The 17,289-nt window shown below is 32.8% G+C and overlaps 1 protein-coding gene across 1 annotated transcript; it reads left to right on the top strand.

Annotated features, from left to right (window-relative positions):
* Positions 1-13,222: 13,222 nt before the first annotated feature.
* LOC131051296 (disease resistance protein RUN1-like) lies at positions 13,223-14,579 on the top strand. The gene is made up of 2 exons (XM_057985744.2): positions 13,223-14,053; positions 14,148-14,579. Exons 1-2 carry the CDS (start codon positions 13,223-13,225, stop codon positions 14,556-14,558), a joined length of 1,242 nt encoding a protein of 413 aa, XP_057841727.2. The 3' UTR covers positions 14,559-14,579.
* The last annotated feature ends 2,710 nt before the right edge of the window (positions 14,580-17,289 follow it).

Below are 17,289 nucleotides of genomic sequence, written 5' to 3' on the forward strand. Positions count from 1 at the left end.
GGGAAAAAGGCGCATTAGGTATGTGTCCTCATAAGCCACTTCAAGACAAGCAGAATGAAATTCTCAGACATGATCACGGGGATCTCCCTTTCCTCTATATTTTTCAAATTTGGGTGTTTCGAACCCGCGTGGAAAGGGTGGCATATAAAGATTCCTATCAAACGGATAGGGACAGATGTCGTTAAGTGAGAATTGATTGGTCTTAACACCACTATGAAGTTGTTGGGCGAGATTCTCGACTTGTTGCCACAACATCTCCATTTCATTTGGAGGAGGAGGTGGTGGGTTACCTCGAGGAATGTTATATCTGATGGGATCTCTACCTCTTTCCTCCTCATGGCAACTTTGTCTTTCTGATGCTTGTCTTAATTGGGAAAGATCAAAGTTAGAGGGGAGTTTGGCTCCTTCTTGAGCGAGTTTTAAGAAGTGAGCATCCGCATTGCTCCTGAGTATTTCATCAAACAATCTGTTAAAGTGAGGGTTATGCTGAGCCCTTTCGATTGTTGCAGGAGTGGGAGTACTTGGGTTTTCGTCATTCACATTTCCTCCAAGTGCTTCTTGAAATTCATTGAGATTTTCGTCTTCTTCTTCCTCAATTTCTATTTCTTATTGCCTTGACCGTGATCGGGTTTGAGCCATTTTGTTTGCAAGTTTGTGTTGAAGTTTGATTGAAGATGATGATGAGTTGTTGAAGAAAGATTGATGATTAGTGGATTGTGTGGTATGTAGATCTCTAGCACTCCAAAGTAGATGTAACCGAAATTCCTTCTTTGAATTGCTTGCTTGTTTGATAAGTTTGGATGTGATAAGGTGTAGAGAAATCTGAGATGTGTTACAGATTTTGACTACCTAGTAATGAGAGGATTCACTCATGAACTAGTTTTAACCTGCGTAGATGTGTTTCTTAGGATGAGCTTATCCTAGATGTAGAAACAATCTAAAAAAGTGAGCTGATGTGTTTGATTCAAGCAATATCTAAAAAGGGATCTTGGGAAAAGAACCTCTGAATGTTTTGAGAGTTGAAACAGATTTTGATGATGAAGTGATGATGAATGAGTAAGATGATGGATGAAAATGTTTTCAACTTCAATAAAAACTTTGTGTTACAAATGGAACAAACTCTACCTCTTCCCTTTCAGGCGTTGGTGGCACTTCTCGAGCTGTGTTGTAGGTGATACAGACGTTTGGGAAGAAGTTGGGATTAATCTTTCCTCCTTGATTTTTGTGATAACTCAGAGCTCTATATTGCATAAAATCTCTACGGTTCAATGATTCTGAATCAAACTCATTTGTTTTACCTTGAAGGTATAGATGCATGCGATGTAGAAAGACTCTATGTGAGACAAAAATTTGTCTATTGAGATAGAAGAATTTCCTCCTTTTGATCAAAGCCTTTGAGCTTAATGGTCTCCTTTTCAAGTTGATATTCTGATGACACTTCTTCTTTCGCAAGATGTGAAGAATGGTCATAAAATTTGACTCTTTGTTTGTTTTGCACTTTGTTTTTGATGTGTTTGGTTGGATGAATACTTTGTTTTGGAAAATGATTTTCTTCTGTTTCTTTGACAAGAAAACAAAGCAAGCACACAAACACAAGAATGTTACCTCAAAGGCACAAATGAGTATGGGTCTTAGATCAACCCAATCCTTGGACTTGTATATGACCCTTCCTTTAGATGTATTTTAAGGTGTATTTCCAAAGCCTGAAGTCGGCTCAATTTGCACTAGGTCTGTAAAACGAACACACTTCAAACACTTTTTATCCCTAAGGTCAAATGGCCAGTTGTGATAAATTTAGCCCACATCTTGATATTTCTTCGACTTTGGTACTACATACCTTATGAATCCTGCCGTGGCAGGTAAGGATGTGATATACTAAGTCTTGCACGAGCATAACAAATAGATGATCCCTATGATGGGGGAGTCACCACTTTTATCAAGCCACAAGTGACTTTTCAAAAAGCTATGTTTCTACTCAAGGAAATATGTATGGTGAGTATCTTGGGAGCAAAACCATCTATGCTCTTGCACTAAATTATACCTCAAATATCCTCAATCAATAGAAGAGGTGGGCTACTACTTAAAGGTGTTTAGTCATGTTCGATGTTTTTGGACATAAGTTCATTATGCAGTTACTCACTTAAGAGCCTTGTAACTGGTGGTGGGGCCCATTTGTCCTTTCAACCAGTTACACTGTAGGAACAGCTATACCCAAGGCTACAGCTTTTGCTCTCACCTGATTTCTATAGTGGCTCGAAGGATTTACCGCTCGAGGTCGTTCCCAAAAGTATCGATCCCTTGGCAGGCCTCTCTTAAAAAGATAAAATTTTGAGTGTTACTAACACTTTTCTCTTGCACCTAGGACCACGAGAGCCAAGGGAGAGGATAGTGTGTGTTAGAAGTAGGACCACTTGACTGACCTTTGTGCACAAGCGTGCCAAACACGAAATTCACTTGTTCTTTTTAATCCATCATTGCAAATGTGATCTAACTATTTGGAGATGTTGCTCCAATAGCCATGGTGTTCTTTTTAACTTTCAAAAGCAATGTGTTTTGTAATCTAGAATTCAAAAATCCTGGTCAACTTAATGGAAAACACGTTTGCTTTGAAGTAAAATCGTTTTTGCAAAAATCAAAACAAGTGGTTTGTAAGTTTTTAACTACACCAAAATTTGAAGTGTGGCTTGTAAATTTTTATGCAAGGAAAGAAACTTTGTTTGGTTGATTTTTAAACACCAAAATAAAGATGAATCCTAACTAGAAAACAATGAAAATTTGTTGTTTTGTGTTTTTTTTTTTTCAAGTTCTTTTTAAGCACCAAATGACAAATTTGTGATTTTTATGGTGAGTTTTTAACCTGCATGAACAAAATCAAGTTAGTAAAAATCGGTGCTCAAGGGGGGGCTTCCACAAGCCTAAGATGCTTAATTTTTCGGTTACAAGGCGACTTGGACAACACTTTGTCGCAATAGCGCTAGTCTGTGTTTTGACAGAAGTGCTAATTTATACAATAGCGCTAGTCTGCGTTTGCAGAAGCACTAATTTACACAGTAGCGCTTAAAGAACAAGAGAGACAGAAAAGATAGAAGCGCTAGAATTTTCCCAATAGCGCTAGAATAATCTCAAAAGCGCTTAAACAGTTTCAAAAGTACCGAAACGTTTACAATAGCGCTATTGTAAAAACAATAGCGCTAAAATAAAAATTGTCGGTAGCGCTAGAACGTGTTCAATAGCGCTGAAGCGCGACCTGTGTGGCACTTTCAACAAGCAAAATATGTTAGTTAACAAAAAATATCAGAAGGTTGCGTGTTCGATTCACGTTGGGTTCACCAAATGATGCCTTCCTAAATGGCACAAGGTTAGCAAATGATAAAATAACACAAAACACACAAAAACCGTTAATGTTAATCAATCAAAAACTAATCTAAAAAGGCATACCAAAAGATACACTAAAAGCATGCTAATATATCTAATAAACAAAACAAAGATTATGAGGCATCTCCAACTGCCTCTTAGCATGGCTTTAGCTTCTTCTCCCTTGTTCCTCTCCTCTCCAAATTCCAAAATAGTGTAGCTCTCAGCAGCTTTTTGCACTATGGATGCTTATGGAGGATTGAGATTTAGTATTATGCTTCAAATATGAAATAAAAAGCTAAATACTATGCTAGTGATGCTAAAATGGTTGATTTTACCAAAAAGACAAGATTTTAGTTATGCTATGCTAAACGCTCTCTAAAATGTCTATAGTCTAAATGCATACAAGTTTTCAGGATCTGGATTATGAAGGAATGGGCTCTATTTATAGGAAAAATGGAGCAATGGATGGCCAGGATTGAAGGGTTTAATCAAGGGTCAAGCTTGAAAGTTAGGGATCCATGTGCACAATTGGCACCAATGAAATGGTGACAAGTGTCAACATAGGGTTGGGTTGAAAGAAGAGGTTGGAGGCATTAAAGGCCTGAGAAGACCTCATGGTTATCTAAAGGCTAAGGGTCAAGTCTAAGTTAGGTTTACCCACTGGATTAGGAGTTATTCCAAGGATAAACCTTTGTGCAAATGATTAAGAGATAATCATGGTCAAAGCATTAAAGGCCTGATGAGACCCATGGGTTGGGTAAAGGTTGAGTCAAAACAAATGTTTTAACCATGTAGGAGGGTTGAGTTAACCATTAATGGTTATTGGAGACTTTGGGGATTAAGTGGTTGAAGGTTGGAAGCCTTCAATGGTTTTCAAAGAGTTTAAGGATTTTGGTGGTTGAAGGTTGAAAGCCTTTAATGGTTACCAAAGACTTTTAGGCTTTGAGAAGTGACTCCATTTTGCTTAGGAATGTGACAAAGTTTAGAAAATGGTTTAGGCTAATTAGAAGTGATTAGAAGAATCTAGAAGGGGTTTAGGCATGCAAGTGGATTTGGTGGGTGAGGGAAAATAGGATTTTATTTAAAATAAAAATTCATTTATTTCAATAAATGTGTGCAAGTTGCATTTGTAGGAAAATGCAATTGGGGGGATAATGATTTAAATAAATGTTTGATTTAATTTATTTAAAAGAGGAAAAAGGGATTTTAATTAAATAAATAGATTTTATTTATTTAATTAATTGGAATTTGATTTTAATGAATTAATTAAAATGAATTGAATAATTTATTTAATTAATAGAAGAATGTTTGGAGATGAATTAATTAAATATTAGTTTAATTAACTGATGGCTAGTGGATTTTTAACCAAATAAATAGCAAATATTCATTTAATTAAAATGGACAGATTTATGTGACTACAATAACATCTAGCAAACCTAGCAATTTTGAAAAGTAAACCTAAGTAGTAGACGTACGTACATCCCAAAGAAAAGAAATGGTTTTTATTTTTTATGTACATGCCTAATTAAATTTCCCAAAGGAAACTGGATCCCCACCGTTGATATGTCGTAGGGTCATCTTTGATTTGACTTTTTAATTATTAAAATAACAAAAATAAATTTTGAGAGTGATGTCAATTATACTATATATCATTTATTAAATGATGTATTTGATATATGTACAATAGTGTGTTTTTTAAAAATAAATTTTATAATTACATAGATCAATAATAATAAAGATAAATGGTATTTTTTTAATTATTAAAAAAAATTAACTAAAAACTTTTGTCAAGTTTTTTAATATTATGCATTCATTGGATAAATTATTCAATGAATGCAATAGTATCCTCCCTTTGGAGTAGGAACTTACAATTGTGAATATCTTTAAGAAAATGATATTTGCAGGTTTAAGGTCATTTTCGTTGCCATTCCATAATGAAGCCTCATTAACTTGCTAAAAGTTTGTTTTCAAGTGATTAGAAGGGCCTCGATAGAATCATGAATTGGAGGAGTGTGAGAGGCCTCTCATTGAAAGCTTGAAGCAAAGGGGGATTGAAGGGTTGCGATGAAAGACAAGAGATGCATATATGTGTGTTTGTGTGCTGGTGGATTAGATTAGAAAGAGCTTGATGAAAGGCTATATTTTTGTACTTGTTGATTTGATGAAATAAAATTCATTGATTCGATTAAAGGCTTTATTTTATTTGTAAATAGAGTTTCTTTGTTGTTTGATTTTGGTTTTGGGATTATGGGCAAAGGTTTGGTTTTTCTATTGCATCAAGTACATAGAATTAAAGAAAATATATTTATTTTCAAATTCATATTAAAATAGAAATGTCTTATGAATGTTGTGGTCAATTAATAAAGGAATGAATATAATTAGGAAGTAAAGAGTATATTAATTCAAAAGATATCCTTAAGGTTCTTGAAGATGTTTATTACTTTGTCAAAAAGGGGTCATTTGAAATTGCCCTTCAATACCTATTTAAAGATGTTCTAATAACCGTGCATTACAATCATCTGAAAAATGACCAATACTTATGCACAAATGTCCCAATAGTCATGCTCTATGAGTACTAATAAAGTTGCACAACTCTTCCAATTAAACTATTTATACATGTAAAATTTATTAATAAACTTAAAAATATTATTTTTTAAATTTATTTAAATTAAGAATTGGAAGCTTGAATGAATGATAATTGAAAGATGGATGGTAAGTGCTCTACCCCTATGCAAGAAAGAGGTGGGAATATAAATGAAAGAATATGGGTAATAATGGATAAAGTGAAAGAATATGGATAATAATGGGCAGTGCGAGCAGGAGCCCACATTATTCTTCGCCAATGCTTCACGCTACCTACCCACCCTAAGAAATTTCTTCTTTTTAAAAATGATTCCATGTGTTTACCACTACGATTGTCATTCTTCACATAAACTTCACTCTCCCTATTGAAAAAGCCTGAGAAATTTCTTCTTTTAAAAGAGAGAAGGAAAGATTCCATAAGCTTATAATTATTCCTTAACACTATTTTACTCTTCATTCACATTAACTCTGTCATTTATTTTCTTTATCAAGAACCCTCTTTTTGTCTTCTCACTTTGTTCCATTTCACGTTTCATGTTTTATTGCATGGTCTATGTTTTGTTAGAATTTTAAAAAAACTATGATAGTGAGCAAAATGAATCTGATAGAAATGGTTTCACAGCAGGTCCCAAGCAAAATTCTTGGACCCACCTTTATTTTTAATATTTATTTTGACTATCTCTGGTCAGAAGTCTTTTGATCGAGTATCTTTCGGCCATTGTCTATCATGTAATTCCAATTGAAACCTCTTTAGCTGGAAGGTCTTTTATCATAAGTATTCCAGCCAAAAATATTGAGTTGGTCTAAATGGTGACACAAGTTTGTACTTTTAACCATTACATACACTAATTTAGGGAACACATACTTGATTCAAAGTGGACTACATTTATACTAAATTTAGTTAAAATGATTTATGTAAATCTTACTAATAATACATGACTAATTTAAAAGTAATTTATGAGCCTTCCAGGTTATTATTGCCTTATGGAGGTATATAGATGTTCATTAATTCTAGGAAAATATTATTTGAATATGAAGCAAATCACAATCATTAATATCATAATTTTTTATATTAATAGCCCATAACTAGTTCACAAATCTCAAACCCTGACATGAGGATTATTAAAGCATAAATAAATATGAAAAATGATTATGGTATATAATTATCATGCATATTACATAGGAAATCATTATGAAAATAAATATTAGGAGTTGTATTGAAAGGTGTATGAGAGATGGACCGCAAGCTATAAGGTGATCATATAGAAGAGATGGAGTTCTTTTCATAAGTTTAAGGACAATCATAGATCTAGTGCATATTCTATTGTTTTGTTGAAGAGTTCTTGAATCTTTCACCATTGATGTAAAGAAGGTAAATGTACATAATCATTACAAATTATTAAGACAAAACACCAAATGAAGTGTAACTACATATTTAATTTTCATCAATTTCTAGGTTGTTTAAATTATTCAACACATTAGAAGATCCATGGGGGAGTAAAATATCAAATTAGTGAAGTTGCCTAATCAGCAAATTTGACATTGTTACAAATAAAATTAATAATTTGTATAGGAATGATATGAGTATAAAATGGATACATGTTATTTTATTATTATATTTAATTGTAGGATTAAACTGAAGAATATGAATTAAAAAATTGATACAATAAAGTCTACAAAACTATCATGAGATTATTATCACTATTGTCTTTAAAATTTATTATCTTAATATATAAAACCTAATTTTAAAAACCTTAATTTTTAAAAGCAAAAAAAAAAGACTAGCTTAAACCCATTTAATGCATTTTAGAAAAAAGTAAAATGATAGAGGTACATACCTAAAGGAGATGTTGACATGAATTGCTACTTGGAGGAGGTGGCAGGGTGTTGGTGTGGCTTAGAAGTAGGATCCCATTATATTCTTGTTGTTCTTAGGTAGGTAAAATGAATCAATGTATATTTAAAAAAAAAAATTATTTTACGAAACAATTATCCATTATTTAGGAAATGGGCACCCATTACCTACAAAATAGTTACCCATTTCCCATTAAACTCAAATGATAGTAGGTACCTAATTTAAATTAAGCCACGAGATCCTAAGACATAATGAGTAGTTGTTTTTGTTGGTATTTTTCAGCATTTTTCTAAGGCTAAAACATCCACAAGAAATGGACTCAACTTCTTGTTTGTATTTTCTAGGAAAAATAATAGAAAGATTGCCCAACTTGAAAATGCTTGAATTGGATGTAACATGGGTTTATCTTGATTGGTTTGAACCTTATGAATATAATGTCTAAGTCTATTTCTTCCTTTAAATCCATCAAAATCTATTTGTTAAAGGGTTTCGAGTCCCTTCAAAACCTGTTTGTTCCATAATAAAAAAACATGATAATATCTAAATGCAATTGAATGATACATATGAAAAGAAATAATTATAATATATAGCACTAGAGTTTTCAAATCTTATGAGAATAAGGATAGAGTGGAATAAAATTATAATAAAAGGATGACCTATAAGATGCTATAACCAATGAAAGCAATGAAAAAATGGAATCTCAAAAAATGAGGAAATGATATATATGTGCTCATTATCCCATCCCACTTTTAAAGTAATAAAATGAAATTATCTAAGTCAAATTAATATAATAAGAATATAAATATCATGAAAAAAAATATTATTATAAGATTGAATGGTCATTTTAACCATGCTTTGAGCAGTTGGGTTTGAAGATAATTTATGCTAATATTTAATAATATTTTTTTATTGATGACTTTGCATGTCTAACCATTAGTGACACACATTTTGAGAAGTTTGGAATATTTATCTATGCTTTAGTTGTTAAAGAGTTTGGCTATCTCCTTGCTAATGTTATTTCTTAAAAAAATGGTTTGTGGCATCTTGTTTCTAGGACATGATTCACAACTTGTTAATGAACCTTCTATAGATTACTCTTTCCTCACCCTAACTGGGGAAGAAGGAAGTATTGAAAAAAAGTTGTAATGCCTCAAGATGTTCTATTTGGATTAATGTTTATTGTTAAATTACGCTAGACCTATTGTTACAAATAATACTCTTCATCAATTTGATCTTGGCTCTAGGGTTATGCTTGGAAGTGGATTGATCATGGGGATTTTTAAATTTTAGGATAGTCTCATTTCTTTTTAAGATTCTTTCTCTTTATGGAAATATGTTATTAAAAGGGTTGAAAGAAAGTTGGTTTGTTGGATTACAACATGTCATTCTCTTTGGTAGGTGAATTCTATACCTAGTTTTAAGGTGGTTTCATCCACCCATATGTATTAGAGTACACATGACCATAAAAGAAGGAAATCTACTCGAATACATAGTATTTTTTGGAGGAAAGGTTTCATCAAGAAATATAGTTTGTAGATGATCATCATCTAATTGGTATTTAAATTTACCATATAATTTGGAAAAGAATATAACATAATAATTGATAATTGATAGACTCATTGGGTACATTGAGTTAAATCAATCAGAGTTATTTTCAAGCCATATTAAAATGGAAATGTCTTATGAAAGTTGTGGTCAACTAATAAAAGAATTAGTATAATTAGAAGTATATAATATATCCATTCAAAAGATATAGTCCCTTAAGGTTCTTGAAAATAATTAGGTATTTCTTTATCTTCATACATGAAATCTAAGCATGCAACATTGAAAGCTTGCAGATGAATATTAGGATTTTTTCACATGAGATAATTCAAATATAAGTATCAAAAAATAAATAAAAAATGAATAGATAACAATCTCAAGTGCAAATAAATTGTAATGTGGAGGATTGTATGTAAAATAAAACTTTGTTAGTGAGTATGTCATCTAATTTTCTAATTTAGCTATTGTTTAGGCTTTTGAGTAGTAATAACATACACACTGGTCATTTCAAATTGTCATCCAATACCTACTTAAAGATGCTCCAATAACTGTGCACTACAACCCTCTCAAAATAATCAATAGTTGTGCACAAATGCCCCAATAATCATGCACTATTGATACCAATAAAATTGTACAACTCCTTCAATTAAAATACAAAAAAAAAAACTACTAAAAAAAAGAAACTATTAATACAAATGAAATTTATTATTGAACTTTTAATTATTATTTTATTTAAATTTATTTAAATTAGTAATTACAAGTTTGATGAACAAAAAGTAAAGAATAATTGAACCCTGGGTGGAAAGTGCTCTTCCCTATCCAAGATGGTGGTAATAATGGTCGGTCGTTGATTATTGAAAATAGCTCGGTTCATTTCAAGTAAGAAAATACTTCGGCTAATAAATAGTAATAATATCAAAAGAAAATGGTGTGCAATATGGTGGATAACATGTAAAATAAAACTTTGTTAGTGAGTATATCTTCCATTGTTTTAAAAAAACTGAATTGATTCTTGAAAATGTGTAGGGTAGTGTATCGGTAGTCTTTATAGCTAACTTTGCACACCCACAAATCCTAAATAGTACATTAGATTTCAATGATTTTTTTGGTTGTCTCCGTATGTGACTTACTTGCTTATAGCTATTGTTTTGACTTATGGGATTTGTAATGACACATGTTGTGGGATTTATTGTGCATGCAAAGGTCAACAAGTGGTCATTTCAAAGTGTCACTCAATACCCACTTAAAGATGCCCCAATAACCATGCACTAGAACCACCTTAAAAATTGTCAATAGTTATACACAAATACCCCAGTAGTCGTGTGCTATGCAAACCAATAGAGTTGCAAACCTCCTGTAATTAAAGTCCAAAAATGCTAACTACTAGGGGTAAGGTGGACAAGTATTGGTACATGATAAATTTATTAATGGACTTTTAGTTATCATTCTTCTGATTTCTTTAAAGTTAGTAACTAGGGGGTTGGGTGAGCAAGGAGTGAACTGCAATTGAAAAATGGGGGGTGGTGCTCTTCCCTATATTATCCATTTAAAAAAAAATTGAGCTAATTCATGGAATGATGTATCCAAGGTAGAGTTGAGAAAAAGTGAACAATAGTTTTAGAATGCTGCTTTTGGATTTGATTGCATGAGTGTTTTTATCATCAACATTTTCCATCACATTTAGTGATTCATTATCACGATGATAAAGAACATAAAGATATTCAAATTATGTGTTATTTCCCCTATTTCTGTTCCATAAAACCCTTGTTTTTCTACTCTGTCACTATAGTATTTAAGCAACAATAGTGTGTTCTGTTTTGATTTTTGTTTTTGGTTAACAATGTTTAGGGATGAGGCCACAGTTTTGAAGAAGATTGTGAATTGTGCATTAAAAATCATGAAAAAAGATCCATTATGGGTAGCCGAGCATCCACTTGGATTGGATGAGCTTGTAGAAGAGTTCGAATCAGTTGCAGGAGAAGAGACGGTAAACATCAGGGGGATCGTGGGCATGGGAGGTAGTGGTAAAACCACATTGGCTAAAGAGCTCTTCAACAGGAAGATTTCCTCCTTTGAAAGAAGCAGCTTTGTTTTCGACGTGCGAGATGCAGCATCGAGAAACACTCTGCCTGACAAGCAGAAAAAGCTTCTGTCTGACCTCGGTGTCCATCATGCTTCATTCGACCATGCAGATGAAGGCAAGGTCATTCTTGCAAATCATTTGAGCTCTCATCAGGCACTCATCGTTCTGGATGACGTGGATCACATCGACCACCTGAATGCTTTCTTGCCAAACAAAGACAAGCTTGGATCCGATAGCTTGGTTATTGTAACTACCCGCGAATTGGGTGTCCTAATATCATGGGGTCTCTCCCAATCCTGCATTTATAAAATGCCAGGCCTTAACTGATTACATGCCAAGCAGCTATTCTGCTGGCACGCTTTCTTGCAACCCTCTCCACCGGCTGAATTTGGAACCCTGGTTGAAGAATTCTTGAAGGCTTGCAATGGTTTGCCTCTGTCACTGAAGGTATTGGGTTCACAGTTATATGGCAGAAAGTCTGAAGATTATTGGAAGTCCCAATTACATAAAATCTTAAGAATATTGCCTGGCGAAATCCAACAAAGGCTAAAAGTTAGCTATGATGCGCTTGATGAAGAAGAGAAGGAGATGTTCTTGGATGTAGCTTGTTTTTTCATAGGAGAAGATAAAAGCAGGGCTATAGCAGTGTGGGATGGATCGGGTTGGAGTGGTCTGCATGGGTTTGAAACACTCCTGAATAAGTGTCTTGTGGAGCTGGTTGAGGAGGAAGTGTACTATTTGGGAAGTTTCGAGATGGTAAACAGGACAAGGATAAGGATGCATGATCACCTTAGGGATATGGGAAGAGAGATTGCTAGTAGACACGCACCATATCGTCTTTGGTGTCCACAGCAGATTGATAACCTGAAACATTCCACGGTGAGATTATTATTGGCTCCTCCATTCTGTGTCTTTATTAGAAGCAAATAATTAGCTGAATAGAGGACTGTCTTCTTATATTGCCTGTTTTTCACTTTTAATCTGCCTCTACTTTCAGTGAGTTTGATTGAAAATCTCTGCATGTCTGATTTTTTTTATTCAGAAAAGAGAGCCGATCAGAGGGATACAACCTGCAGATTCTTTTGTAGCGTTCAAAAAGTACACGCAGCAGTTGATGCGAAACTCAATCAGACAATCTAAGCGCCTTCGATTCTCAAATGGATTACAAATTCTTTCCGTCAGAGAAAGCGAGTTTACGGAAGAATTTGCAACATTATCAGAAGACCTTGTGATGCTTTTTTGGAAAGATTTTCCCCTGCGCAATGTTCCATCATGGCTTACATTAAAAAATCTAAGGGTTTTAGAGCTTGATGGTGCTGATGAGTTGGAAGAACTATGGCAGAACAATGCAGATTTAAGTATTTTGCTTTTGAGGTTCTAGAAGATTACTTCAAAACTTTTTTTATAGTTCACACTTTTAATGAATTGAATTGAATATATTAATGGTTGCCTGCAGCCTCCTTTGCAATTGAGTGAACTTATTTTAAGGAATTGTCGAAAATTGCAATGGCTTCCAAGCTCGATAAGACGTCTTCACCATCTGAAGAGGCTTGTCGCTGACTTTCCTGGTAACATTTTGACAGTGGAGTGCTGGGGCCTCCAATCACTCGAGAATTCGCGATTATACTCGCCAGTGCTATCTTCACTACCTGATGGTTTTGATAATTTCACAAGCTTGAGGAATATAAATCTGCAGTATTGCGAGCGGTTGAGCACTTTGCCCGCTTCTTTCAGTCAGCTCTTTGCCCGCTTCTTTCAGTCAGCTGATATGCCTGACAGATCTAAATTTATCATACTGTGGAATGCTGTCATCATTACCTGATGATTTTGGCAATTTAACGAACTTGTGGAGTATAGATCTGCGACATTGCAAGCGGTTGAATATGTTGCCCGATTCTTTCAGTCAGCTGTTACACCTAACAGATCTAAATTTATCAAACTGTGAAATGCTGGCATCACTACCTGATGATTTTGGCAATTTAACGAGCTTGAGGGGTATAAATCTGCAGTATTGCAAGGGATTGAAGATGTTGCCCGCTTCTTTCAGTCAGCTGTTACACCTGACAGATCTAGATTTATCATACTGTAAAATGCTGTGTAAAATGCTGTCATCACTACCTGATGATTTTGGCAATTTAACGAGCTTGAGGAATATAAATCTGCAGGATTGCAAGGGGTTAAACATGTTGTCCGCTTCTTTCAGTCAGCTGTTTCACCTGACAGATCTAGATTTATCAAAATGTGAAATGCTGTCATCACTACCTGAGACGCTACCAATTATGTCGCTCAACAATCTAAGAATAACCTTTTGTAATTTCCTGAAGGACGTCAGGTGTATTAGTGGTCTCATAAACCTTGAGAGACTGGAAATAGGTGACTGTCTGCAGATAGAAGAACTTCCAAGCTTTGCAGATTTGCCTTCGCTGAAGAGTTTTAAAATGTGGAAATGCCCCGAAGTTGATAAAATAGAAGGTTTGGAACATGCCAAGTCGTTGAACAAATTGTGGGTAGAGACCCGGTGGAAGGTGCCAGGTATACAGGGTTTGGAGAATGTGGAACGACTGGAAGGATTACACCTGAAATACGAGACCATATCAGCTCTGAAACCTTGTATTCAATCTATAAAGGGGAAGGTACTAAAAACTTTTACGAATTCAAAGTTTTTCTTATTGTGTAAATGTTCATGTAAATGGCTGAATATTTTGAATATAATTATACGATTTGTAGGAATGTCCAAGGATTATGTGGATACAAGGTGGCGTTAACCATTTGAAGGAGTCAATTGTAAACTCATTGGAATTGGAGTTTTCTGACCTTAAGAAGGTCGTCTGGAGGGTTCCAGATGATTCCAATGATTCAGAGGTCTCTATTCCAGATGGTTCAGAGGTTTCAGATGATTGGGTTGGATTCGGCGAAGATTATGTTTATTGGTATGGACTCGGCGAAGATGATTTTTCAAATGAAGGTGATTATTATTTGTATTATGCGGAGAAAGAGAAAGAAAAGAGCAAAGTAGTATGTATATGGTATTCAGTTTGTGCACGCCACTTTTTTCTACCAGACAAAGTAATAGGAGTGTCCGGCGAGAAACAAAGAGTTGCGGAGGCCTTTCACCAATTATTGGAACTTATGGAATAATTGGCAGGTACACAAATTTATAATACTTGGTGGACAGCTATCTAAGAATTTTTTAAAACAACAGCTGCAGATATAATACTTGTATTACATTCATAAAATTAAATTTTCTTTATTCAATATAATTATAAAATATGTAAAAGGTACATGTTTTCATTCTTATGTAAAACGATAAAATGTTAGAGATTTAATATATTAATAGTAATTTATTTGTTAGTCATTCTTTATTTTTAATATTTGATTGAGTGTTAATGATTTAGAATTTTTTTAGTTTTATATAATTTTATCTAATATAGTAAGAATGTCTATAGTAGAATTTGAGTTTATACAAATTTTAATTTTGATTTAATGTTTGTGTTTGACAAATAAAAAGATCAATAATAATATTTTTCTTCTCAAATATATATGATTATCATATGTACATACAAAATACTTCTTTTATATATAATTATTAGTCCCTGACTATATAATAGACAGAGACTAATGTTTTGGCTTACTTTACTTTTAGAATGCAGACTAATGTCTTTGATTTATTGTTTGAATTTTATAATACTAATTACAAATCTAAATTAAATATTCACCATTTATATTATATTTTACAAAAAAAATAAATATTGCCATTGCTATTAGATTTTAACTTTTTTTTTTAAGGTCATTTTTTGTTTGAGACTAGCATTTGGGAGGATTTTCATGTTAGAAATATATAATCATGTTAATAAGAATTATGACCAACTAGGTTCAGCTATAGAAAAACCTTAAATCATATGGTAATAAAAACAGTAACAAAAATATGAATCTCTCCTTTATTATCATGGCATCTAAAACTTTTCACCTAAATAACCTTAAATCTAATGATTACATATAATATAGTTATACACCCTATTTTAAATATTACCTTACAAAATTTGGTAAATAAATAAAACTATTGTATCTTTTATACACACAAATTGAATTGTACTCTCTAATATATTAGCTTACACATATTTTTCTATTGACCTAACTCTTACACCTCTTTTTGGTACAAATGCTAATATGTAAAGATTTGTGAAATTGGGGAAGTTACAGATAAAAATGACATTTTTTTTTCTAGTTTACTCCATTAATTTTCTAGAAAGTTCTTTTAATTTTATTTAGTTTTATGTGGCTTCCTATGAATCTTTTTCATTGGCCAATGCATAGGTTAAGGCTATTGATTTTTTTGACCTTTAATGTGCAAAACAACCTCAAAGGTATGGATACTAAATCTGGTTTGCACTGGAAATGGATCTCGTTGGACAAACCATGGATCTGGTGACATAGTTTCTTGTCATAAATTTATAAAAGTGTCATAGAAAAACTCTAGGGAAAATGAAACTCTAGATTGCTGACCCTAGATCATTTTTGTTCAATTGGTTAATCAAAGATAAGAGGTTGGGCAAAAGGTTTTAACAAATTCAAAATAGCAACAAATTCAATAGGTTTCAAATATTAAGGGATTTTTATAATCAATTATGGAAATAAGTACTAGAGTAAATGATAATATAGATTATGAAAACAATATTAGCATTGCTATATTATTATTAATTGTTTCTTCTTGGTTGGATGACAACAATAGGTTGTTCAATAGGTCATGTAGATATTAATAAATTAATTATTAATGAGGCTTTAGATATGATGGAGTTTATATGTCAAACTATAACAACAAATTTGATCAACACATCATAGAAATGACAATGAATTCATTATGTTCTAAACGCTATAGGATTTATACATTGATTATAACAATGGTATCCTAAAACGTGTCATATGTGATATCATAATTCAAATAATAAGATTATTATATTTTATTCTATATGCTCTCCATGCTTATGGAGGCAAGCTTGTTGTTCATATAAGCCATTTAGAACCCCCAAGAATCTCATGCACCATTCATTCATTCATTAATGTAAACTAAGTGAAGATAAAATCTTTGCAAGATCTTGTTGAAGCAAGCATCTAGGATTTGTTAAAGAAAAAACAATCTAGTGTTATCCAGGCAACTAAAGTACAATGTTTCCTTGCAGGATGTTGCATCAAAGATAATGTCATTTTCACAACAAGGACCTTGTGTTGTTTGCATCCTTTTAGCAAATGGTGTCATTTCTAATGTGACACTTCATCAACCTGCAACTTCTGGTGCCACTTTGATATATGAGGTTTGATATTTTGTTATTAATTTGTACTTCTTTATTATTTCCATTGATTCCATTCATTATAATAAAAAAGAAAATATATGTTCCAAACATTATAGATCTACCAGCTCATTTGTTTATAGATTCTTTTTCTTATTTTTGTTATAGTAGTCTTCATTAAAATCAACATCTCCTCATTGTGTAATTGTTGTGCACTCTTTGTAAGTGGCAATTATTCATTCACAAAAGTATTTGCACATTATGCATTATAGTATTAATAACTATTACATAAATCAAACACATAAAGATTACTAAAATATTTATTAATTAAATAAAAATCAAAACCTTTCTTATATATAATTACAATGAAGAATGACAATCCACATTTTCAATGTGCGATAAACAAAAGAACATTCTAGAAAGAAATAAAACCTAAAATATATTTCACATTTTATAGAGTTTTTTCTATTTATTCTTTGACCTTCTTGATTTGCGGTACTAATATTTTATTATTTTTAATCTTCATCATCTCAATTTCTCTTTTTCACTTATGCTTTTGCTCTTATTTTTGCTTTCTTGCTAGC

This window comes from Cryptomeria japonica, chromosome 9 (assembly GCF_030272615.1).
Source record: "Cryptomeria japonica chromosome 9, Sugi_1.0, whole genome shotgun sequence".
Lineage (NCBI taxonomy): Eukaryota > Viridiplantae > Streptophyta > Pinopsida > Cupressales > Cupressaceae > Cryptomeria > Cryptomeria japonica.

Coding starts and splice junctions, on each gene's coding strand:
- LOC131051296 (XM_057985744.2), top strand. CDS start 13,223: ATGCTGTCATCATTACCTGATGATTTTGGCAATTTAACGAACTTGTGG. Junction 14,054..14,147: donor TTCAATCTATAAAGGGGAAG/GTACTAAAAACT, acceptor TACGATTTGTAG/GAATGTCCAAGGATTATGTG.